The sequence below is a fragment of the Aspergillus glaucus genome, assembly GCF_001890805.1.
Source record: "Aspergillus glaucus CBS 516.65 unplaced genomic scaffold ASPGLscaffold_13, whole genome shotgun sequence".
Taxonomy (NCBI): Eukaryota; Fungi; Ascomycota; class Eurotiomycetes; order Eurotiales; family Aspergillaceae; genus Aspergillus; species Aspergillus glaucus.
The window spans coordinates 71,035-94,373 of NW_019170465.1; the positions used below are offsets into that span (position 1 = coordinate 71,035).

At 49.9% G+C, this 23,339-nt stretch overlaps 9 protein-coding genes across 9 annotated transcripts; 3 read left to right on the forward strand and 6 right to left on the reverse strand.

Annotated features, from left to right (window-relative positions):
- Positions 1 to 254: 254 nt before the first annotated feature.
- On the forward strand, positions 255 to 431 carry ASPGLDRAFT_92846 (ankyrin repeat domain-containing protein; the record flags this gene model as incomplete). The annotated part of the gene is made up of 1 exon (XM_022550526.1): positions 255 to 431. A coding segment is annotated over one exon (177 nt), but the record flags the coding sequence as incomplete, so codon positions are not given.
- Positions 432 to 746: 315 nt separating this feature from the next.
- ASPGLDRAFT_48285 (ankyrin repeat domain-containing protein) lies at positions 747 to 1,416 on the forward strand. The gene has a single exon (XM_022546867.1). The coding sequence runs from the start codon at positions 870 to 872 to the stop codon at positions 1,368 to 1,370; it is 501 nt and encodes a 166-aa protein (XP_022399655.1). The 5' UTR covers positions 747 to 869; the 3' UTR covers positions 1,371 to 1,416.
- Positions 1,417 to 4,445: 3,029 nt separating this feature from the next.
- Positions 4,446 to 7,452, reverse strand: ASPGLDRAFT_58771 (uncharacterized protein; the record flags this gene model as incomplete). The annotated part of the gene is made up of 5 exons (XM_022548343.1): positions 4,446 to 6,203; positions 6,249 to 6,467; positions 6,517 to 7,211; positions 7,277 to 7,384; positions 7,444 to 7,452. The coding sequence occupies 5 exons, from the start codon at positions 7,450 to 7,452 to the stop codon at positions 4,628 to 4,630; spliced, it is 2,607 nt and encodes an 868-aa protein (XP_022399656.1). The 3' UTR covers positions 4,446 to 4,627.
- A 169-nt stretch (positions 7,453 to 7,621) lies between these two features.
- Positions 7,622 to 9,018, reverse strand: nctA (negative cofactor 2 transcription regulator complex subunit BUR6). The gene is made up of 3 exons (XM_022542253.1): positions 8,825 to 9,018; positions 8,201 to 8,758; positions 7,622 to 8,139 (listed from the first exon to the last, which is right to left on the reverse strand). Exons 2-3 carry the CDS (start codon positions 8,754 to 8,756, stop codon positions 7,883 to 7,885), a joined length of 813 nt encoding a protein of 270 aa, XP_022399657.1. The 5' UTR covers positions 8,757 to 8,758; positions 8,825 to 9,018; the 3' UTR covers positions 7,622 to 7,882.
- A 1,287-nt stretch (positions 9,019 to 10,305) lies between these two features.
- ASPGLDRAFT_48290 (uncharacterized protein) lies at positions 10,306 to 13,634 on the forward strand. Its single transcript, XM_022546868.1, has 6 exons — positions 10,306 to 10,390; positions 10,460 to 10,569; positions 10,633 to 11,042; positions 11,094 to 11,361; positions 11,422 to 12,370; positions 12,420 to 13,634. The coding sequence occupies exons 1-6, from the start codon at positions 10,347 to 10,349 to the stop codon at positions 13,558 to 13,560; spliced, it is 2,922 nt and encodes a 973-aa protein (XP_022399658.1). The 5' UTR covers positions 10,306 to 10,346; the 3' UTR covers positions 13,561 to 13,634.
- A 1,441-nt stretch (positions 13,635 to 15,075) lies between these two features.
- Positions 15,076 to 16,861, reverse strand: ASPGLDRAFT_67269 (peroxidase family protein; the record flags this gene model as incomplete). Its single annotated transcript, XM_022549111.1, has 4 exons — positions 15,076 to 15,092; positions 15,956 to 16,111; positions 16,176 to 16,688; positions 16,756 to 16,861. 4 exons carry the CDS (start codon positions 16,859 to 16,861, stop codon positions 15,076 to 15,078), a joined length of 792 nt encoding a protein of 263 aa, XP_022399659.1.
- Positions 16,862 to 17,627: 766 nt separating this feature from the next.
- ASPGLDRAFT_67271 (uncharacterized protein) lies at positions 17,628 to 19,058 on the reverse strand (the record flags this gene model as incomplete). Its single annotated transcript, XM_022549112.1, has 3 exons — positions 17,628 to 17,672; positions 18,259 to 18,939; positions 18,993 to 19,058. The coding sequence occupies 3 exons, from the start codon at positions 19,056 to 19,058 to the stop codon at positions 17,628 to 17,630; spliced, it is 792 nt and encodes a 263-aa protein (XP_022399660.1).
- Positions 19,059 to 19,207: 149 nt separating this feature from the next.
- ASPGLDRAFT_26592 (uncharacterized protein) lies at positions 19,208 to 19,891 on the reverse strand (the record flags this gene model as incomplete). Its single annotated transcript, XM_022543581.1, has 1 exon — positions 19,208 to 19,891. The coding sequence occupies one exon, from the start codon at positions 19,889 to 19,891 to the stop codon at positions 19,208 to 19,210; it is 684 nt and encodes a 227-aa protein (XP_022399661.1).
- A 476-nt stretch (positions 19,892 to 20,367) lies between these two features.
- ASPGLDRAFT_48291 (coronin) lies at positions 20,368 to 23,099 on the reverse strand. The gene is made up of 9 exons (XM_022546869.1): positions 22,857 to 23,099; positions 22,758 to 22,786; positions 22,649 to 22,708; positions 22,435 to 22,577; positions 22,331 to 22,379; positions 22,173 to 22,276; positions 21,647 to 22,108; positions 20,866 to 21,589; positions 20,368 to 20,811 (listed from the first exon to the last, which is right to left on the reverse strand). The coding sequence occupies exons 1-9, from the start codon at positions 22,888 to 22,890 to the stop codon at positions 20,611 to 20,613; spliced, it is 1,806 nt and encodes a 601-aa protein (XP_022399662.1). The 5' UTR covers positions 22,891 to 23,099; the 3' UTR covers positions 20,368 to 20,610.
- Positions 23,100 to 23,339: the final 240 nt, after the last annotated feature.

Here is a 23,339-nt window from a genome sequence, read left to right on the forward strand (position 1 = left end):
AAGACGGCTATAGTGGACTGGACCTTCACTACGCCGTACGAGGGAGGTATACATCAATAATTCAGGCACTGCTTGAAAACGGAGTCGATATTTTCCTTGGGGGTGGCTATGGTGAAACAGCTCTGCACTACGCAGTAAAGGGGAAAGACATGTTGATAATACTCATGCTACTTGAAAATAGAGCTGATGTCTGTCAAACAGACATTTATGGTAGGACAGCTCTCCACTATGCAGTCAGGGAGAGAGATACATCCATAATTCAAACCCTGCTCGAACATGGTGCTGATATCTCCCAAAAAGATAACCACGGTGAAACAGCTCTCCATTACGCAGCAAGAGGAAGGGATATATTCATAGTTCAAACACTGCTTGAAGGTGGTGCAGATACCTCTCAGAAAGATAAGCATGGTGAAACAGCGCTTCACTATGCAGCAAGTGGAAGGGACTTGTCTATAGTTCAGGCACTGCTCGAACATGGCGCTAATATCTCTGATGGAGATAAACACGACCGAACAGCTCTCCATCATGCAGCAAGGGGAAGATATGTATCCATAACTCAGACACTCCTCCAGAACGGTGCTGATATCTCTTGGAAAGATAATCATGGTGAGACAGCTCTTCACCATGCAGCAAGAGGAAGAGACATGTCAATGATCCAGATGCTCCTTGAGCATGGTGCTGATATTTCTCAGAGAGATGGACAGAGCAAAACAGCTCTTCATCATGCGGCAGAGAATGGGTCTGGGGATATTTTTAAGGTCCTTTTGGATAAAGGGACCGACGCCACAGCGACAGACAGCGGCCAAAGCGAATTCCTACATCTTGCGGCTGGACGAGGAAATCAAGAAGTCACACAACTACTCTTGGATATGCATATCGATAGCTCTATGGAAAATCGTCTGGACAATACTGCTCTCAAACTTGCATTTCAAGGGGGTCATCAGAATACTACCAAATTGATCCTAGCATCCACTTCGAACAGAAGAGATTCCTTAGGACAGACGTCACTACACTGTATGGCGCGGAATAAGCATGAGGGGGCTCTGTTTTCAATGGCAGTCGAGCAGTGTCCTGAGTTGATTAACATTACTGATAAGGGCGGCCGAACTGCTTTGCACTCTGCTGTTACAGCAGGAAATGTGACCACCGCTCGGTTGCTGCTCGAAAATGGCGCAGAGTGTCACATCCAAGATTACGGAGGGCGTACGCCATTAGATGATGCCTTGGGACAAAGGACCTTGATGGAAGCAGGTTCCCAGAGTCTTGTTGATTTGGACAACGTAATTCAATTGCTACGTGATACTTGGGCTGATTATCAGACCGACGGTGATTCAGTTCGGAAGTCGCTCTGGTCGTGGTTTGGATGGTAGAGGACATGTGGTATCACAATGTGTGGATGATAGCGTTGTCTCATAACTAGGCAGTACAGGGAATCTTGTTGATCAAAACCAGTTGCGTCCTGACTACTGTTATTCCTTCTCTTCAAGCAATAGCACCAATAAAGTGGGACTATTTTGGGAACCAGGAGATCAAGTATAAAACTCATCATGGCAGAATGGCAAGGCTGCAACGTATTCTAAGCCAATATCGGTGGTATTAGAAGCACACAAGTCAGTAACAACATGATCTACAAAGAAGAACATATCCAAAGCGACATGAAAGGCTCACTAGAGTCACTGGCCACGGAAATCCGGGCTACGAAGCAAACCCTAGAAGCTCAAGACCGTCAAATCCGGAAAAACACCCAAGGCATCGCGGCTCTTCAATTCCAAAGAAAGATAGCTACTCAGGCATCTATTCCAACCATATAGGGCACAGAGAATTCCACCAGAAGTGCATCTGTGCCTGTACACGCAGCCAACAAGTTGCCGGCGCACGAGGCACGCGCATACGTTGAAGCAGATATCAGCACAATCAGGAAACTAGCCGCAGTAAACCTAATCAAATTTTGCCGCGAGATGCGGGCTTTCGACGCACGATATGGAGTCACCTTTCTGTGTGCGGACAAAATTCTTCAGTCCCCTGAGATTATTCGTGTTTCTGAATCTCTACATTGATCTGAAAAAGCTTCGTCTCCCAGGGATTAACATCCAATATTACGCGCAGATATGCGAAGAGGTGATCTCGAACTGGGAGTTGTGGGTTGAAGCTGCACAGCCTCCGGAGATCAAGAACTTTCCGTTCAAGAACCAGTGGTATATTGAGATGAAGGATGAGATGGGATGGCGAGGATGTTGTGGTTATTGCTGTAGTCCACTAGCTACAACGGTGCCTGACTGTGTCTAATTATCAGTTTCGTTGGTATAAGTACTTAATCCTATCAATTGTCTTGCCATTTTATCTCCTTCCTGTTGATCTATTCACTTTCTCGTGTCCCATACGGCACCAGTGACTGACATAGCCTCCCAATCCCTCCATCGAAAGCCGGACAACAGAACGGATCACATGGTCATTAAATTTCTGTTATACCATTGCCTTGTTTTTCTTTTTCACGAAATTCGGTCTCATCCAAAGACTTAAAAGCAACTCTATTTACGCGATATATATTACGGCCCTAAAGCAAGCCTCCATTCTTTATTCTTACCCCGGTGTCGAAAGAATATCTTGCAAAAGCGAAATTCCGATACAAAGACACCCGTTTTGTCATTCATTACAGGATATGTGGAAACGCCCCAAATATTCGCCATCTTGGAAATAAAAAACACATATGCAATCAAAGAAGCCCAGTTTATAGTGGGCATGACTACGCCCAGCTCAAGATTGTTTGAGCTTAGCTATATCCCAACAGCCATTCGCTCACACGCGTACACATGGCGGTTCTTGCTCGGCATTTGCCATCTAGGTGTGGCATGAAATGGTATGCCCAGAGGAGTGGATGTTTGCTGACATAGGACTCACAAGTTTATACATGGATGAGGCATTGTCGTACCCTCTTCAGCGGAAGAAGTGCTCAAACTGGGAGACGGTGATGCAGTTCAGCTCAAAAAGGGAAATGGACCAGCCCTAACAGCCACTGTAGGTGGGAGAAAGTGTTGTCTGCACGGGATGGACTGTCTTTATCGCACAAAAACTGCGATTATACAAGGAGTGCGTACATGTTCCAAATTACAGTACTGGCGTGGTGGGAGGATGGACTGATGGTTGATTCTCCAGTGACAATTATGATGGGGCTCAAAGGTGGAAAATTAGTGTATCACCAATCACTCCACAGAGACATTTCTCTGCTGTTTGAGGCCCGGATTATGTGGCTTCAATTTATACCACACAATCAGGATGCGTCGTCATAAATACCGAAAGTGGCGAAAGTTGCTTATCAGGGACAGAGAATCGATTCATGGATCTTTTTCCTGCCCATAACTATCGAAGTAAGTGATGGAAGGGATGTAATCTTGTCCATACATCTGATCCCATCTGAAGGAGAGGATCGCAATGAGACCGCCCACGGAGACAACGTAACTGCAGATTTGCAAGTAATCCACCGAAAAGACATACGTTACCCAAAATTGGGCTTGTTCCCTGCGATAACCGACCGAGGACACCGTTGATGGTTCTGTTCATTGGCGTCGAAATCAAGAAGGGACGTGTTTCTGGTCTTCTCGATTTCAGACATACAATGTCTCAAGAAGCCTTGGTATTAAGCGTTGGGCTGACCACCGGAACAAAACCGCAACGCACTAGACATGTGTGCACTCGCTGCGACATGGCGGTATGTATGAGGTAGTATATGCACCGATTCTCGAATAGCATACAATGCACGGATATGTGATGTCGATACAGAGTACAATGGGCCCATTTTAACGGCGGTGCTCGGAATTGGCCAAAAGCATGGGCCGTGCTTGGAACATCTACTATGGGAAGAAGATACTCTGGTCTCGTAAAGCCGTGATGCTCTCCATACACCTCACGGCTTTGACCATGATGCGTCCGTCCTTTCCTCAAATCAAGCCGACCCACGACGAGTATGAGCCTCGTGGAAGAGCGAGCGCTTGATATCGGAATCAGAAACAATCGCCTGAACCAGGGAGAAAACGACAGATGGAATCTAATCTTTCTTCTACATACCCCGACCTCTGACGCCATGAATGACCCAAGAAATTGGGTGTGTGTACTAGCTGCGCCGGACTGAGCATGGATGGTACCTGCGGTCAAGATACGCGAATACTACGTCCTATATTGAGGGGTTTGCTGATCCCGAAGAATGAACACGGACGCTTTTAACTATCTAGCCTTGGTGCATCGCGTTTCTATATGTGTATTATATATGAATTTCGAGAATTCACACAATTGGCGAGGATAAGCCTACGACCGCTCAACGATCTGCTTTCCGTCAACAAACGCGGAGCTCGAACGATTGACGTTCGCGATGCAACAATGCTTTACGCGGCCAAGTCCAGGTGAAAAGAGGCATTTTTTTACTCGCTGTCGACGAAGGTTGACGAAGGGTCGCTTGTATTCAACGGACGGCTTAAGATCGATATCGCTGATCGCGCCAGGGAATTGACGATTACAGGGTTCAATTACAAATATTCTCGAATGTATATCAAAAAAGGGGGGAAGATTATAGTTACACGGATATATTCACCATCTATAAATGCACCATCCAATCCCAAACTACATAACAAAACTATCAAAAAGAACCATCTACTCCAATGCCCGGAAATCCCGCCTCCTCATACAAACTCCCCCGAACCTGCACCGTAGCCGAGAGTTCCAGCAGGAACTCGTAGAGAATAATCACATTCGTTAGAACATGGCCCAGCGATGCAGACGGGGGCGGTTCATCCACAATAGCCGATTCGTCATCGTTGGGTTCTCCTTGTTCCCCCGATTGTTCTTTGTCTTCGTGCTTCTGTTCTTCGGATTCACCCTGTTCTTGCTCCTGCTCCTGTGGCTCCTCCTCCGTCGTTGTTGGGAGGTTATCACGTTTGGGCACAGGGTTCGCCGGCGCAGACGGGAAGAACGGCGCAGATAGCCGTTTCCGCAAATCCTCTGTCCGAGCTAGTGACGATTCACGGGACGCGAGCGGTCGAGCAAGCGAAGAGGACCGATCTCGCCCTCTATGCGGAGACCCAAATGCACTTGTCGAAGTGCGCGGCGATGCAGACGCACTGCCTAGCCCACGGGTAAGCGATGATCGAGCACGACCGCGGGCGAAATTCATATCAGAGTCCCAGATAGTAGCGGTAGAAAGGCGGCTGGTGCTGCTGCGCGGGTTTGTGTTGGGGTTGACGGGCTCATCTTCTTGGTGGAGGAGGTCTCGACGGGCTGCGACGAGGATGTCGAAGTCGGGGAGGATTTTGCGCCATTCTTGGGTTTGTTGGACGAGGTGTTGGAGGATGGAGGTTAGGGTTGGGGCGTCTTCGGAGGACCAGGTAGGTTCTTCGTATGCAAGGCGGATTTTGTCCAGGTTGTTCTTGTTCTCGTCGGTTGTGGGGGTTGATGGGTCGGGGTAGTTGTATTTGGCGGGATCGACAAGGATCCAGCCATCGAGGGAAAGGAGGTGTGAGGATGCGATGCTCATTAGGACTTCGGTTAGGGCCAGGTTAACCACGACGCTGTTGGTGAAGAAATCGCGCAGGCAATTCAGTAGTTCGCGGATTAAACCATCACCTTGTTGGAGTTCGAGTGGTCGATCAGCTGTAGGGTCATCGGGGCTTGCTTCGGCGGGGGCGATGCATAAATGCGCCTCCAGTATCCACGAGGCGTCTTTGAGGTAGTTGTCATATGATTCGTCCAGGGTTGGATCATTCACAATGGAGGTAGCCATCGAGACCATATTCCCCAGCTCTGCATTCAGTGCTCCGATGGTGCGCTGCTTGGCCGGTTGCCCAGGTACCGTTCGGATCAAGGACCGTGTGAAAGGATGATGGCGCTGGAGAACGACTGTCAGCAGACGTAGCGTTGCCAGGATAGTCTGACGGCTCGACGACTGCAGACCAAGCAGTGCAAGATCCCGCAGGTTAAACAGAGATGGTGACGGTTTAGCCGATTCCTCTGCAAATGCCGCCAATACGTCCAGTGACTTCCGTCTGCTGACTGACATGTCTACTTTTCCCTTGCCCGAGTCCGAGGCGAGCAGAAAGTGAAGAATGCGGTGGACCAGATCATCTTGTACCACTGATTCCAGGATACGGTAAAGGTAGGTTAGTACTGCGGCGGTGGATCCTCCTTCAACATCTGATGATTCCAATAGAGATGGGTATCTATAACGTTAGCATAGTCAGTCTGAATTGGGCATAAGAGCTTACAATAGCTGTTCCAAGAATAGGATTTGGAAGTGGTCTAAAAGGTTCCCGTTGACTTCTGCTGACTTGCAATGGTCAATCGTATCCTGCCAGAACAAGAGATACGACATGAACGATCTCATAGGAGAGCCCAGGTAGGGTGCGATAGCAGTATCCTGTCCAGCATGATCCGACAAAGCAATGATATGCGGCGGGTTCTCTTCAGGCGGGATGAATGACAGACTGCAAGGGGTTAGCCCAGGACCGCCACATAGCTCAATGTAAATCTCACCTTCCCAGCTGACTGTAGAGTGCACCCAAACCGGTAGCCATCAAAGTCGCCAGATCACTCTCAATTAACCACCGCTCCAGATGCTTCGACCGCGAAGCCGTCTCAATCAAATAGAGCAATCCCGTACGAGCAAAATCACCCGCCCGTCCCTCATGATGCACATACTCAACCAGCAGATAAAACAGCGGAAAGTCATCCTTCCTCGTCGCCCCCTCAAACTCCTTCCCACTCACACTCTGCCGTTGCCCACCACTCTCCTGCCCTTCCAACCTCTCATTCCTCGGCGCAAACCAAGCCGGCAGAATATCCGGCTGCAGTCGAATATTATTCGCAACCCCAAATAACAACTCGACTAGCCTCCCCTCTACATCCTCCGAATGCTTATCCGCCCTCCTCACCAGATCAACTAACGCCCTCGCAAACAACCGGTTATCAACGACGCCATCGACCTCTGCATCGATCAGGGTGTTGAAGAAGACAGCCGCGCAGCGCAACGTGTTGTCGTCGTAACTGGAAAGCGCGAGCTTGGTGACGGTTACGAAGATCTGGGAGGAGGAGGCGTATTGGAGACAGGGGTGGGGTGCTGGGCCGCGGGATTCATCGCTGAGGACGGAGTTTAGGCGTTCGATGCAGTTGCGGGAGTGGGTGGTTGTGGATTGTTGGTCGATAGGGGTGTTGCTGGAGCGCCAGATTTGCTGCCACGTACAGTTAGAATTGGTTGGTAGTGTTAAAGTCAGTGAGTTGAAGATGAGAATCTCACCTGGAGACTATTGCAGGTTCGTTTGAAAGCCGTCAATCGCTCAGTTGGTGATGTTGCGCGGAAGCTCTTGGAGGTCAGCGAACGGGAGCCGCCGATGAGACGAGACCACTGTTATTCTGCATTAGCCAGACACATGAATAGACTAAGAGATAGGAGTATAAACGCACAAAATCCATGATTAGGACGGCATATTATTGCTTGTCCATGAGCCAGTCGAGGTGGTCAAGCGGAGGGGAAGATAGTCGGGGGAAACGCGCCAAGACCGATTATCAACAACGGAGTATATAAGGCTGTCACTAGCACCATATACAGCTACGGCTACAACTAAGTGTAAAAAATTAGAATGGAAGATTATTCAATTACCAGACATCTCTGAGACCCAACCATTCCTCCCAAAAAAACGTATACGGATATTCACATGGAAAGATGCAACCCAACCATGTCCACCACAACGCCAAAGAACATAATAACATGAAGATGCGCCCGCTTTCCTATCCAGTCTAAAGAAGCCCGTCAAGTCGTCCACAGATAGAATAAAATACAAAGGAAAGATGTCACGGAAACCAACACCGCGCAAAGAATCCAAACAAACAAAACCACCGGGGTCTAGTCACTATTATCTTCTTTCGGTCGTCGGCCTCCGCGCTTTCGTTTCCCCTCGTTCTGATCACTTCCATCATCATCCTGTTTCCGATTAGGTTGGTCTGGGACCTTGGCGATGATATCTGCCAGAAAGTCTAGAACTTCGTCCTTGGTAACGGCGTGTTTCAAATGCGACGCGGTGACGCGTTTGGAATTACGGTCTTTGGCTTCTTTGGCGGCTTTGGTGACGAGGGAGATCATGAAGAGTTCCAATGCTTTGGCTGTTGGCAGTTAGCAGTTATTCAATAAACAAAGCAACGGGATTGAATGGGGCAGACGTACAAACTGCAATCGGGGTAACCTGCGCAACCTTCCCGACATCCTCATCCGCCTGCATAATGCGCTTGATGCGCGCCACCGGAAACTTGGTCTTGACCTCTATCCCCTCCCCAGGACGCGACTTGACCTCCTCCGTAACCTCCTCCTTGATCGGCTGCTCTAGCTCCACGGGCTCAGGCTTAGGTTCAGGTTCAGGTTCAGGCTCATAGTCCGCCATCTCCTCTGACGGCTCGGGCTCACTGTGTTCCTCAAGGTATTTTGATTCGGGCGCGGGGTCGACTTCGGTTGCGCGTGCGATGCGAGATGATCTCCGGGCCATATCGAAATCCTGTGCAGGGTAACTGGGGGAGTACGGAGGCACGTATTGTTGTGTAGCGGCCGGCCGCTGGTGGTATTGCGGGGTGAAGAACGTGGAGGCGTCGTAGGAGGAGCTGTGGTGGCCCAGCGGATTGAATTGATAGGTTGGATTGGTGGCGGCAGGGGGAGGGAAGTTGGATTGGAAGGAGGAGGAGGAGAAGTCGGGGGATCGAGGTCTGTAGGAATTATCCTGGTCTGTCATTGCTGGGGAATCGGCGTTAACAATAGGGAAGCGACGGGACAGTTTGACAGGTTGACAACGCGATGTACCTTGTAGATTATGTGGGAAGAAAGAAAAGAGCCCAGAGACAAGGAGAATTATTAGAGCATCTCACAGTGAACAGAGACTACTCTGGTAATATGCTGTATAGGTATAGTATCGCAAGCAGTCGCGATGACGCTGACGGCGATGTTATGGATCGCGAATGGACGTGGCAATAAGATCAAAGAAGTGCGTGGAAACAAGACCAAAGGAAGCAAAAAGTCCGGGCGGCAGAGCGGGCAGCAGCGGCCCTTTTTAACCCTGCGCCAAACGCTAAAAATATATAATTTTTTTTTTTTTTTTCTCGTTTGTGTGGATGATTCAGTCATGACTATTTGCTCTTCTGATCCTGGTCCGGGGAATGCTCTATTGACCTTTTCACTGGTATATAAGGATTCTTCACTATGTTCTTCACTATTCTACTTATTCTTCACTCATCCCTAACTTGTTGGTGAGGCTCTTCTACTGCCACTACTACTGTAGTACTCCATCTACTCCGTACTTGGTCTATATATTCATGCCTACCCCGAAATATGTGTGGCTATTTGCATACCATGTCAACTCCACTATTCTGACGAGTCCATTGTTTATCTCTATTCACCATTGTTCCTTCCTTCCCCTGATCCCCTTCACTTTGAACATAATTGAATCCCATCAATATCACACGCGGATGATGATACCAAGAGCCCCGAGACAGTCACCAGAGATCGCGTCGAGCAGAAACCCTTTGGTATCGCCGTCCGGTCTTCTGATTATGTCTACGACGCGACTGTCGATGAGGGTCCATAACTTGATCTAATCTGACATGCGTCGTGTTTTGCCTCTAATGCCGCACAGGGGTGTCCTATACTGCCCCATACTGTCCCATAGCGCCCGGATGCTGTTCAGCCGTTGACCATATGACTCTGCATATTTGTCTTGTGGTACTTTGTACTCCTGCTGTGCCGCGGGCTGGCTTGACGGAGGCTGACTCCAGGCACCATAGCCTGCTTAATAGCTGGTGTCCTAGTAATGAAGGCGCCAGCCTCATCGTATGTAGGCTAGGCGGTCAGTACTGCGACTTCAGGCAGTTCTTGCTGGTGCGGTGTAGTAAGTACCAGTACTCTGTCCCCGTAGATTGCCATGGCAGCTTTACAGCAATATTGCCATTCGCTTTTGCATTTCTATTGATATAGAAGCATAAGAGTATTCATCTTCAGTTTGCTATCGCGAAGCTACATAGTAACCCACCGGCCCCACGTTCCTCCGCTCCGACCCCATCGCCGAATTTGGCAGAATCGGACGTCTTTTTGACAGCAAACGGAATCAACAACGATAAACGCTTGCCTCGTCCTTCCACTCTCGCTTTGCTACTCGCGCTCTCGGGGTTGGGCGCGCCTTTGCTCGATTCATGGCATTTCAGTCATGTCTGCTGTCCTCCCCGTAATTGTCGGTTCTTCCTCGTGAGCTTTTACCTTTTTTTTTTTTTTTTTTTTTTTTTTTTTTTAAGCGGCCGTTGGGAGACGGCTCGAACCGGCCTTGATTCTCCCAATGGCGACGGCAGAGCAGCCTTCGGGCTTGATGGATATCGCGAGGTACGTGAGAATCCCTTTCCGGGTTCGTTTTCACCAATTCTGCAGGAAAATAAGCTGACGGTCAAAAAGCACTCTTACTCAGGATGAGATTCCATTCAAGCTACGTTGCGCAATTTGCAACAAGTTAGCGGTGAATGCGTTCCGGCTACCTTGCTGTGAGCAAGCGATTTGTGAAACTTGTAAGCTCCCGTGCCTCAAGACTTGCTCGCGTGTCGACAAATGCTGACTACGATTATGTCTAGGCCAAGCATCCTTGCCCGATACCTGCCCCGTTTGCGCACATACTCCTCTTTCATCCGATCTCTGCAAACCGAATAAAGCTCTCCGGACCACCCTCAAAGCCTTCCTACGTACCGAAGAAAAGAAACGTGAAAAGGATCGTCAGTCCGCCACTCCTGCTGCGCCGGCCGAGACGGCTCCGGTGGATGGAACTCCGGCCCCTTCAGAGCAACCTGCTGCTACATCTGCGCCTGATACACCTGCCGCGGTTGTCCCTGAGGAACAGGCTCCCGCTGAGGAACAGCCGGAGGTAGCGCCTGCTGCGGAGGTCCCGCCGGAAGAACACCCCGCTGCGGATTCTCAGCCTGTGGAGGCTGGTGAAGAGCATGTGACTGATGCAAATGCCGAAATTGCTGAGGAGACTCAAGCCCAGGTAATTGAGATACACCCTTTTACTCTTCCCAAATCGCTAATGGCCGCACAGAATGAGCAAGAAGTTGAGGCCACCGGCACGCTAGAAAAGGCCGATGTGGCCGACGAAACCGGTCCCGCGGATGGCGATGAAGTTGCTGACACGGCGGCGCAATCTGTGGAAGAGAACAATGCGCAACCTAATGGAATGCAACAAATGTTTCCCGGCATGGGATTTAATATGCCCGCCGGAGGATTTCCCAACATGCCATTCAATGGCAGTGGCGATTTCAACCCCATGCAGTTCATGTCCAATGGCATGTTCAACCAAAATCCTATGGGTATGTCACCACCTACACCCCGAATCGCAGTTCAAGAATCAGATACTGACTTTCTTACAGGAATGTCTGGGATGTCGATGGACCCGATGGCCGCGAACCAGGGTATGTTTGGAGGCTACGGGATGGGCATGAACAATGGCATGAATATGGGAATGAACTTCGACGCGGGTCAGGGGATGTATGCTGGGGGATGGGACGGCTCTCAGAACAATATGTGGAATGGAGGCCAAGATAAATTCAATCCAAATGCTTTCGCAAATGGTATGGGCTCGCAGTATGGGCCCTCTGGATTTGGCGGATTTAATATGTCTCAACCCAACGGAAATTACTTCCCTAACCAAGACTTCTCGAATGGGTACTATGGCCCCGGCTACGGCAGAGGCGGCTTCCGCGGCCGTGGTCGTGGATACTTTCCTGGTGGCCGCGGCCGCGAGGGCTTCATGAATGCTAATTATCCCAACGCCGCGTTTCAGAACCCTAACTCCCCTAGCTTTAATCAGGCGGTGCCTCAGGATGGTGAAACTCCAGCGGACGCCAGTACCGATGCAGATAAACCAGAGGGTGAACAAGGCCCTAGCGGCGAGCAGGATCCCGAAGACCCAACATCAAAGGAGATTGCTGATGAAACGGCTGGAGAGAAACTGACAAGAGATGACGTCCCTGATGCGTCTGGTACATTAGCAGAAGACGACACACAACCACGAGGTATACCCACCATCGATAGCCTGGACCAGAACGACGCTGCCATGTCCGGCTTCGTTGGAATGCCTGGTCCCCATATGGGACCTGGATTTGGCAGGAGTTTCATGCGACCTTTCCCTGGGGGTCGTGGAGGTGGCTTTCCTGGTGGTCCTTTTGTTCCTGGGCCTATGCCAGGACAGGGTGTTGAAGGTGCCCCGGCTGCACCTAGAGCTATGAGAGAAGGACTACCTAATACTAGTGTGTTGCGTCACCGATTCCAAGGACGGGCATCGGTTCCTGCTAGCAGACCCTCTGAAGGTCCGCAAAGGTTGGTTATTTTCCATCACTTCCTTTTATCAATGCTAACATGTGAACAGCGGGACTCCGATAGAGCCACAAGAAGACGACGACCGCCACTCAAAGTCAAGATCTAGGGCTAGATCAGCGTCCCGATCAAGAAGCAGATCTGGGGACCCGTCTCGCCCCAGAGATAGCCGTCGTCACAGATACCGCTCGCCAAGCGCCCATGATGGCGCCGACGAGTATGAACGGAGACGTGAACGAAAACAACGATCCCGCCGAGAGGATAAATACGATGAACCGTCATTAGCGGAGGACGGCCATCGCACCCGCTCTCCATCCCTAGAGTCGTCGCGGAGATCCCACCGCCGCGATAGAGACCGGGACCGGCGAAGTGGACGTCGTTCTCATCGCCCGCATCGTCATCGCAGCCGTACTAGGAGTCCTAGTCGTGATGGCGATCGTGATGCTGATCGTCTTTCGTCGATTGCGGAGAAGGCCACAGCTGAAGCTGTTGAGGGTTCCAGTCGCAGCCATCGCTCTGGAAAGGATCGTTCCGGCCGTCGAGAGGAAGAGCGGGAACGAGACCGTGATGCTCGACGCAGAGACCGGCGTGATCGTGAACGTGAACGTGAACGTGACCGAGACCGCGATCGTCACCGCGAAAGAGACCGTGACCGTGATCGCGAACGTCACCGGGATCGTGACCGCGAAAAAGACCGTGACCGCGAGCGCGAACGAGACAGAAAACGCCCCCGCCGCGACAGAACCGCCTCCCCCGACAGTGACTACTCCACCCGCCACCACTCTCGACGCCTAAAACGCACCCGCGAAGACGACCGCGCCCCCTCAAAACCCCCTACCTCAACAACACAACCCGAAAAAGACCCCATAACCCTTGAACGCGAAGCTCGCAATCGCGAACGCCTCCTGAAAGAACAGCAGCGCCGCGAAGCAGCCCTGCACTCCGAAAATAATACTAATGGTAATAGCACTAGCCACCGCCACAGCCACCGAGACAAAGACCGAGATCGCGATAAAGAGCGCGATCGTGATCGTGATAGTCATTACAGGTCTAGTCGTCGACGGGAGAGTCGACAGGATCGGTCTGCGGTGGTTGGGGGGAGGAGTTTGAGTTATAAGTATGAGGATGAGGAGAGTGATAGTGCGAGGGCGGCGAGGGTTGAGAAGGAGAGGGAGGGGGAGAGGTGGGAGTGAGTAAATACATAGCGTTTTTTAAGGGCTTTGATGTATCTATGAGATATAAGAAAATATAAAGCATATAGAGGTTGGTTTTGTATACGAGTATCATTCAAGGACATTTTTTAGGTTCTTAGGGCTGGCCTCATTCTTCAAGATCTACAAAGTCGTCTAGAGATCATCCTGGTACGGGTCTGTTAATCTAACTAGTTTGGGAGTTTTATTCTGAAGACTGTTGTCTGCCATCATCTCATAGTCCCTATCCCTAGACGACCACTTAGTACATACGTCTGGTACACATTATTATTTAATGCTTCGAATTGCGATATCAAGTTTGGAACTGTTGAACTGAATCCTTCAGCGTTGGCTTCTCAGGATTCAGTCTATGGAATGGCTGTACATTCGAGGAAGTTTCAGAGTTTAATATATCGCGGAATTATGGCTAGATTTGTGCTCTATTAACCTACTCATTGGCCTTGTAAGTATACAGACTAGTGGTATCCTAGGGTTGTTGATACTCAACGTAGCGCTTAATCGGATGATTCAGATGTGTTTCTCTTCAATTCAATCATTCTTCGGCTATGAATCGTTCTTTGAACTTTCTGGATGAAGACAAAACTTGACGTCCAAGTCGCCTACATGAACTTCCACTGATCATTCAATGGCGGAGAAGAGCACCTTGAGACTGAAAGAGAATGGAGACTGGATGACCTCACAGGATGTGAGAACGTCCAAGAGTAAAAGACAAGCATCACTCTCTTGCACCTTGGTACGAAATCCGCAGTCCCGTTGACGTTCGGTGGCAGTTAGTCCGAATTATCTAGCGATTCTTACTCTGGGATGGTGCTACATTCTCTCTTCTCGCCTGGTTGAGATTCAAGGACACGGCGCGACTATGGAGTATACAGTATCGAGAGCTTTAGCTTTCCGCAATCCCAGCCATGAGGTCCCAGCTACTACTGCTGCTGTTGATATTGGTGAAGTTGACGACGACGCGATTTCATGATGGTTGTCGGTCCTAGTACCTGGCGAGGGCTGGAGGGCTGTCGTCAAGTAGTTTGATAATCACGATTTTCTTGCTCCTTGGTCAGTGAGAAATGTGGGCAAGCAATCTTTCTCGATTGTGTCGCGGAATCACGCGCCCGCTGAGGAGCCTTCCTCTATTCCGATCTCGTCCTGCAGAGCTTTCGAAAATCTCGCGCAGTTTGCTTTCCTACACAACCTGAAAGTCAATTTCTTGTTGCTCTCACAGTCGCAATCACTATACCAACACATAATTTTCACAGTTCGGCAGTTCAATTGCCACAGCCAACGTGTTCAGGGGGTCGATGCCCTGCTGTTTCACTTAAAGTCATACCCCATGAGTGAGCTATATTGCATATCAATCTTTTGTATTATATGTCTCTAAGTTGCAACCCAGAGACTATAATATCGGGCCTTTGCGGAATGTTCTGAGAACCCGATGTGCCATGCAATCTTGTCCGTCCATGGCTGCATCCGATTCTGAACGAAGTCCCGAACGAGTAAAACATCTCAGGTATGCCAGGTCTCTATGCAGAAATACTTGCTGTTATTTGTGGTATTTGTCGGCCTTCGATATGTGCGCTCTCGCTGGGAGCTGTAGTTAGCGAATTGACTCCAATAATCCTTCGCAGGGTCCAACGAGGCAGACCTCCTCTTGGCCTAGTTGCAGTTCCATGGACCGGTTGTCCGCAGAGCTTTATAGATCTTGTTGGAGAAGGGCCATATGTTGACGCCAATCAACAGATTACGAGAACCGATGTCTGGCGGCTTCTCCATCTCCCTACTACCGTGGAAGACGAACTATCATACAATTACCGACCTTGTACTCCGTGGGAGCCCTGTGGAAAATTGGACACCAAGAATTGTGCACTCCGCGTTGCTTCGCATTTAAACTGTGCACGGTATCAATTACGTTATAACCGCTGGAACTGGGAACTGGAAGATAATCAGATTATTCAGGACGAAGGCCTTTCAATGGTAACGGCTCCCGTGATGTTGGACGTAGGTCCTTTTGCCGTTCAGAAACTGCGAGAGATTCCTCATAGGCCATTCGACCAAGAAAAATCACAAGAGTCATCGTGGGAGGCATCGTTGGATATCTTCCGCTGGTTCGTTATCAATGGCGAGGGGCTTCCTCCTCCGGAACCCATCTACAAGGATGACTGGCTAGGGAGCCTTGGTCACGAAGATAGCGATGAGGAAAGTGAGGAAGAGGAATATGGGGACGAGAATATTTTAGATGCACTATTACAAGAACGAACCAAAAACTTAAACTATGGCTAGGTACAATTGAATGAACCTCTGGTTCAACACTTAGGTACTGAAGCGCAATCTCTACGTGGGTCTAGCAAGCCACGCCAGTTTTCCCTGACGCCTCAAGCTCTGCGACCAGTATGCATACCTCCACGTCGGACAATCTCGCTGCGCTTGTTGTAGCTAGTCGAGGTAGTGTTGACGACCTTCTCGAGCATCGTGTTAAGGTCATCGCTTGTAATTGTCTCGTTATGTCTAGTCCAGCCAAGTTCCACAGGGAGGCGTTCGTTCTCTATTTTTAAACGTAATTGTTAGCGAGGTACAGGAGTCAGGTTATATACCTCAATTTAACGTACCAAAGAGATACTCGACCCAGGATCTGTTGACCTTTCCGAAATCCTTGTCTCCAAGGATAAGGATGTAGGCTGCGGTTTCGCCATAACTGAAGTCCAAGCCAAGCTCAGACATATTATAAGTAGGATTTTTGGCAATAGATGTGTTCACCCGAGCCTGACGGGATAGCGCAGCGGCCTGAATATCGATAACGGGGTGAGGCCAATACGATCGAGTTTCGTCGAAGATGGTCTGGTTGAAGTCGTGGTTATCTCCGAAATAAGCATCCTGACGACTCAAGCTGGCATCGTGCTCCAAGAGATTGTGCCGACTGAGGTCATTGAGAGAGAAAGTTGTAGCATTGGTATGAGGATTTGTCGTCAATGCTTTCTCAAACAGGAACTGGGAAAGTTCCTTTTCAATATTCAGAGCCCGGCCCAGGGCTTGGACAGTACGCGCTTCCGAAATGTTTTTGCCGTCGTGGGGAAGGAAACCGTGATTTGCAAGGGTGTTCAGCATAGGACAGGGTGCTCGCACTGTTGAAGAATGCCAGTCAGCTCCATAGTATATCTAACCACTGCACTGTAGCCGGGTTTCACTTACCAGCGCCAGGACCAGGACGCGACCAAGGAAGAGGATGAGGTGCTTGCCAGGCCAGAGCCTGGGTAAACGTAAACGCCGTGGTAATCAAGAGTAAAGTAGATTTCATTGTGGTTGACTGTGTTTCCTTCTGTTTTGTTCCGTCTCTTGCTGGTGTGAAGTCATCTATATATACACCCTACGGGACCGGAAAGAAACGAAAACGACAAATCAGTTTCATCCCATTGGCTCGATTCCAGGGGCCTGGACGAAGGCTATGCTTTGCACGTTAGATCTGGAAATATACGAGGGTCAAGATTGTGATTATAACCCTAAGTGGTCATCACGAATACGGCCGCTCAATCGAGTTAGCTAGTTTCCTATTCGAGATGCTGTGGATACGATGACATCATCGGGATTGTCTCCACAATCGTATCTGTTCCCTCCCAAAAGGGTAATTGGTGCTGATTTAGGGCGTCTTCTTACAAATAGTCAAGAGTGCCATTCATTGTGTAGTTATACATAGTATGGCTCATCCAGTTTGGCTCTCACGAATTTGTATATAATGGTGACCACTTGCTCAGAACATCATGGATCAAGGCTACAGCGATACCTGCCGTACTTATGTTGATTGTTGAACGTCTTACATGTACGTGTCATCCTTATCAGTGGATATCAAGACTTTTTGGATCCTCAATGCCGGTGTACGTCTGATTATTGCAAATGTGTCTGATTGATTGGTTCTAAACTCACATAGAAATTATTTATAGATGACGCTTATCCCCGAGACCTTTCGATCACCTCTAGTGGCCGATTATCAACCGCCAGAAACCCATATATTCCGTCCAGCACATGCGCTGCCCGCTCCTATGCAAATAATGCCACATCAAGCAGTTTCATAAAGTGAGAGAATGCGCAAGTAGGATAAACGGAGCTGTCTTCTGCAGCAGAGTATCCAAACATTCTCAAAGCCATGCCCAAATAATAAAAATGAGCTTGGGCTTGCATTTGTCGTCGTTGCACAATTCTGTAAAGCTATGCGAGCACTTGACGCTCCTTAGCGGTAGGGGATTCTACCGAAGACGATGACGGCTGATACTCAGATGCGGAGGGTTCAAAGGGTTCAGAGGGTCCCGAGGGTTCAGAGCTCGTATAATCAGAATCAGAGCTCTCTGGGTCAAGGGGGTTTTGTCCCAATTCACCATCTGGAATTTGCGAACGAGTGTGGTCAAAGCTTGTCTTTCAGATTGGAAGCTGTGCCCGTGCTTCGTTTCGCCACTCCTGGTCACGAACTTGCGAATGAAAGCTCATCAAACATAGACACAGCACCCGGGCAATGGCGGTCGTTGGCTGTAGTATGCTTTGGTCATTTTCTGGATTCACATCTTAGTTAGGCACGCAGAGATGGTAGTACAGGCTAGTTGGATTATCATGCGGCACATGAAGCAGGACCAATGCAAGGCAATTGGTTATATAGGAATACTCAAGCCCTTCCTGGATCATCACATGGTACTCCTGGGTGATCACTGAGCCCGTGAGCAACTCGGCGTTGTACCTCAACTTTTTCCGCGGCTTAGTGGGTATAGAGTTACGGCTGACAACCCTTTTCCAAAAATTCATGGGGCGCAGCCCTTTGCGGAGATTCTCAACGGATAATTTGTGAGGTGGTTTGTACTCAACTGTGGTAAGAAGGCTGCTGGTATCGTCGTTGACACGGTGGACACAGAACTGGTCAGGCCTGGACCGTTGAGAAGAGGATTGGTTTGTCTGCGGGGGGATGGCCTCAGCGGGATCAAGACAGTTGGCATGGTTGTCAAACCACACTCCATCGCCCAAATGAGACTTGTCTCGCGCAGCGGGGACCTTGCAGAGTTCTCTGATTATATCTCGTACGTAGTTTTCCATACCAAATCGCTCGTAGTTCTCCAGGTCCTTTTCACTGCTTATTGGCCTTTCATGGACTTGTCGCCCAAAGTCCTCGAATACAAGGACGGATGGAAAGAACTGCATCGTAGCCTCACTTATTGGTTTAAGATAGTTGCAAACAGAGCGGTAGATTTCTTGTTGCCTGGTTTGACATTCAGCCCATTCGACGAGTTGTATCGGGCAGCATTTTCCAGTAGGTGCTGGTATTGTCCGTGTAGTGGAGCGAGCCGGAGCTTCAGCTCGCAAGGATCGTGAGAAAAGATTGTGGCAATGTTGAATGAGCTCCCCAAAGGTAGTTTGCCGATTTCATTCTCTTTCCTGGTCTCTTTCTTTACTTTTTTCAGCCTCCTTTCTGACTCCAGGAAAAGAGCTTTGTAACCCAGGGAGTCGTCGCTGGCCATGATGAAGTCCATCAAGAAGACTAGAAGAGCGCATGTCACTCATGTTTGGCAGGTGAACCAAAGTCTTTTGATTTAGGTGGCTCGTTGGGCTCTTTACTGAGATAAAAGAGCTATAGATTGATAGAAAATAGTAGAAACGCACGGAATAATCAATTCTCCAGCATCTCTCCCTGCACCGAGCTGTTGCCCTCCCTATATGATGGGCTCTCGTTGATGGGCCAAACGGTAACCCATTTCTCTGCCGGCCTAGTCGGCCCATCTGGATCCTGAAACGGTGCCCACTCCTCCGCGGAGACGGGATCGAACTCAACCATGCGCATGATCTGCTCTCCATCTGTCCAGTTCTTCCCCTCACAGATGAAGAGCATTGAATGGTAATGGTTCAGCTCGCCACATTCCGTATAGCTGGGCACTAAGCCTAGTAACTGCCTGCAGTCTGGGCTGAAGTCTTGATCTAGATTGCTTTCCTCCACAATCGTGATTTGAGCATGGTAGTCCCCGCGGACCTCTTTCTCTCCGCGATAGTGTTTCATGCAGTCCTCTTCGTCGGCACCGGGGAGGAAGAATAGTTCCAGGCGGAAGCGAGTGGAACCGTTCATTAGGGCATTTAATAGCCCTTTTTGGTTGACGTGGTCAGGAGAGGCATCTGGATGTGTGTTGATGGCAAAAACAAAGAGTCGCGAGAGGGGGTAGTTTCTGTAGGAGTAAAAGGCCATGTATGCGGTGTTGCCGCTGTGGTCTCGGAAGGGGAGGGAGTTGAATTGGAGGGGGATGGGGCGGCGTTTTCCTATTTCGTGATAATCGGGGACGCCTGAACCTTTGCGGATGGGCATTTTGGCTCGACGAACTAGTTATATGAATGGGAGACGGAGGAAGAGATTTGGTGAGGTGGTTTGGTGCCTGGTATGGTTTCCTTGGCAAAAGGGCAAGTCCTATCAGAACTGAATCGGAGGAGGAGCCTGTCAGGTTTGATGAGAGACAGACGACTATCATGGTTGTTGCGTTGCCGGATGATAACTCCAAGCCTATCTCCGTGGCGTCGAAAGCTACTGTCAAGTCCGAGGTCACTGGTCGGACTGTTGGTATGGGAGCTAGCGCCTGTTCGGTTCTGGGGGATTGGTTTCCGACTGAGGATACTGCCAAGGATATCATCATTAATAAGGAAAGGTAGCGGCATATGTGTATATATCTGATTGTGGATGTGATCAGTTGAGGACGGAGTAGGTGGTTTAGTTGGCCGCTGTTGTTATCAATGCTGTAGATTGTTTGACGAGATCGATTCCGTTCTCACCAAGTAAATGAGCTTATTATCGAGTTCAAAGAGATTGATATCTATTTGTAGTCAAAAACAAACCACATATACTACAGTACTGAATTGCAACCATCTATCTAGCCCAATTGATATCAACCGATATACAGACATCCAGGCTACAACAAAACGAGACAGGACCAACGATTCTTTTGTGCAGGCTCAACAAGTAAAAGTATTAGGAAATAGGAGAAAGGCGTATAAAAATGGCAGAGCTACATAGCAACAAGTACGGAACCCAGGCTAGCCCAGCTTGGCCTTGAGGGACTCAATCTCCGCAGTCAGAGTCTGGACCTGGTCTGCCTGGGATGCGATGGTCTTGGTCTGCACCGCGATCAAAGACTTGATCTCACTGATTTCACGTGTCACGGTATCGGCCGCGACGGTGGCGGTAGCAGTCAGGGTTGATTCTCCGGAGACGGGTGTCGATGCCACGGTGGGGGTCTATATGACATTAGTTTCTATTTCTGCTTATCTCGAAAGAATCAAGAGTCTTACCTGGACAGGAGACTGTTGCGACTTAGGCTCCTCCTTCTGGTGCCATGGGCTGGACTTGACAGACGGCGATTCAGCCTCCGTTGCAGAACGAGAAGGGCGCTCAACTGATTTGGGCACTTCGTCGAAGCTCGAGTCCTCGTTCACTGGTTCGCGATCCTCTTCCGAGTCGGTGAACTTGTTCACCATAGCGGCCATGGATGCACCCTGTTCCTTCATAGATGGCGCCGGCTTCACAGCAGGAGTGGGCTCGGGAACCGGTTCGGGAGCCGGTTCAGGAGCCTTAACAGGCAATGGTGGCGTGGGCTTAGGCTGGGGTTCCGGCTCAGGCTTGGAGTCGGACGACCCAACCGTCGTGGTAGGCTTGTCCTGCACACCGGTAACCTCCTTCAGGCCCTCGCCTTCGTACAGGCTGGCCATGGAGATCTTGGGAGGAAGGGCCTCTTTGCCCGAGAGCCAGTCTGCGGCACTCATGGCAGGGGTGAGACCAGCAGTAGGTGGGTAGATGTCATCCTGGAAGTTCTCTGACCGACGGGGGACGATGAAAGAGATGGGCTCGATATAGTTGTCGTTGACGGTCTTGTAGGCCCGGGCGATTTCGTTCTCGTGGGCGTTGACACCACGCTTGGGCATAAAAGCAATACCACGCTGAGGGTCGCCAGACTTGTATTCAGCGAGGAACTCAAATTTGTCGTTCTCCAGTTCGAAGTACCGGATGTTTCCGTCACTAAATGATTGGTTAACTCTGCATTCCGTAGCTTGATGTAGAGAAGTCAGGACTCACCCTCTGCCGGCCAAGTACAACATTTGCGTACCCTCATCCCAGAACGGCATGCACACACCGGAGATCGAGTCCAGCGTCTTGAATCCGGTGATGGGCTCGCGAGGAGCACGAATATCCCACAGTGCCAGCTGGCGGTCACTCATCTTAGAGAAACCGGTGGTCGCGATCCGGTCGCGCTCACCCAGCCAAACAACACGACTGTTCTTGGCACCCGAGTGTCCTTGTGTCTCATACGCAGGGCGTTCCTGGCGGGTATCCCATATCCGCAGCTTCTTGTCACGCGAGGTGGTAGTGAGGAGGGAACCGTTAGCGCTCCACGACTGCGACTGTGCCATGTCGCCCAGCTTCAAGGTCAACTTGGCAGCACCGGCTTCAATATCCCAAATCTTCACTGTGAAGTCGCCCGAGGCCGTCGCCAAAATGTTCTCTGCAGCGGGGTTGAAGGTCGTGTATCCGACTTTCCTGTAGTGGAAAGATTAGCGGACTGTCAGTTTGATAGCCACTGGTCAAGTAGGGAGGAACTTACTTGGGATGACCGCTCAGCTTACCCACGGGGGTTACATCTTGGATTAGGTCCGGCTCGATGTCAGGACGGACAGTGAAATCTTCAGGCACTCGCCAGAGACAGATCTAGGACAACGGGTCAGCTTCTTCCGCGGAGCGCATGTCCATCAAGATACGCACCTTTCCGTCATCAGAACCGGACGCAAGCAACTCATCGTTGAAAGGGTTCCTAATCCAAGTTATTTCCTCATCCTGCTTCCCTTATCGCATCCAGCAAAGCTCACCAGTCGGTGTCCAGCACCACAGCGGTGTGACCGCGGAATAGGGGGATTCTCTCGGGCAATTTGCCACGCTCATTAAGGGGAATGACAGCAAAAGCACCACCACCACCGGCTTCCCAGTTTACGGACAGATAGCGAGGGTTGACCTAGTGTCAGGCGTCAGATCGCGTACGTTCGCGAGATCAGGGGGGTTGGTTTAACGGAGGGCGGAGCGCACCTTGACCAGGTTGGTATCGAAGGCATTCGCGGAGACTCGAAGATTATCGTAGCATTGTTCCTGTTCTTGTTAGAACGACGACTTCAATAGCAGAGAGCAATTGGCATACCTTCTTTGTCGACCGCCCAAAGACGTGACCTGGTTGATACTACCTGTCAGATTCCCGAATGCGGGTATGTTTTGAGGGGGCACGAGGGGAAGAGCGTACGGTATTTGGAGGATCGGACGAAACGACCAGACATGACTCTGTAATTGTATGAGAGAAAAGAAAAACAAAAGGAGAACAAGAAATATGTGCGATAGAAGAGAGAAGAGAAAGAGAGACCACGTTGAGAGCGCGAGGTTAAGCTGTTATTCTAGCTCCGACGATTGCGCTGCGGGAGGTCGGTCTAGGAGCATCCGCACCCGGAATTACACCCCCGTTTCAGGACAGTTGCAGGTGCGACCGATATTGTAGAGAGTTGTCCTTGAATATGCAGCCTATTATACCCCTGGGGTACAATTGAATTAGTCTATTCTATAATTGAAGGTAATTCTGCTCAGTTCTTCAGCATAGAGGGTGTATCTGTATTATCGTGTATTGAATATTGTAATAATACCACTAACCTCATCTGGTATAGCGCTGCCCCGCCAGATGCGCTGAGTCAGCTCCGTTTGTTTACGTTTGTTTTGGTCCCTCCAGAAACCAAAC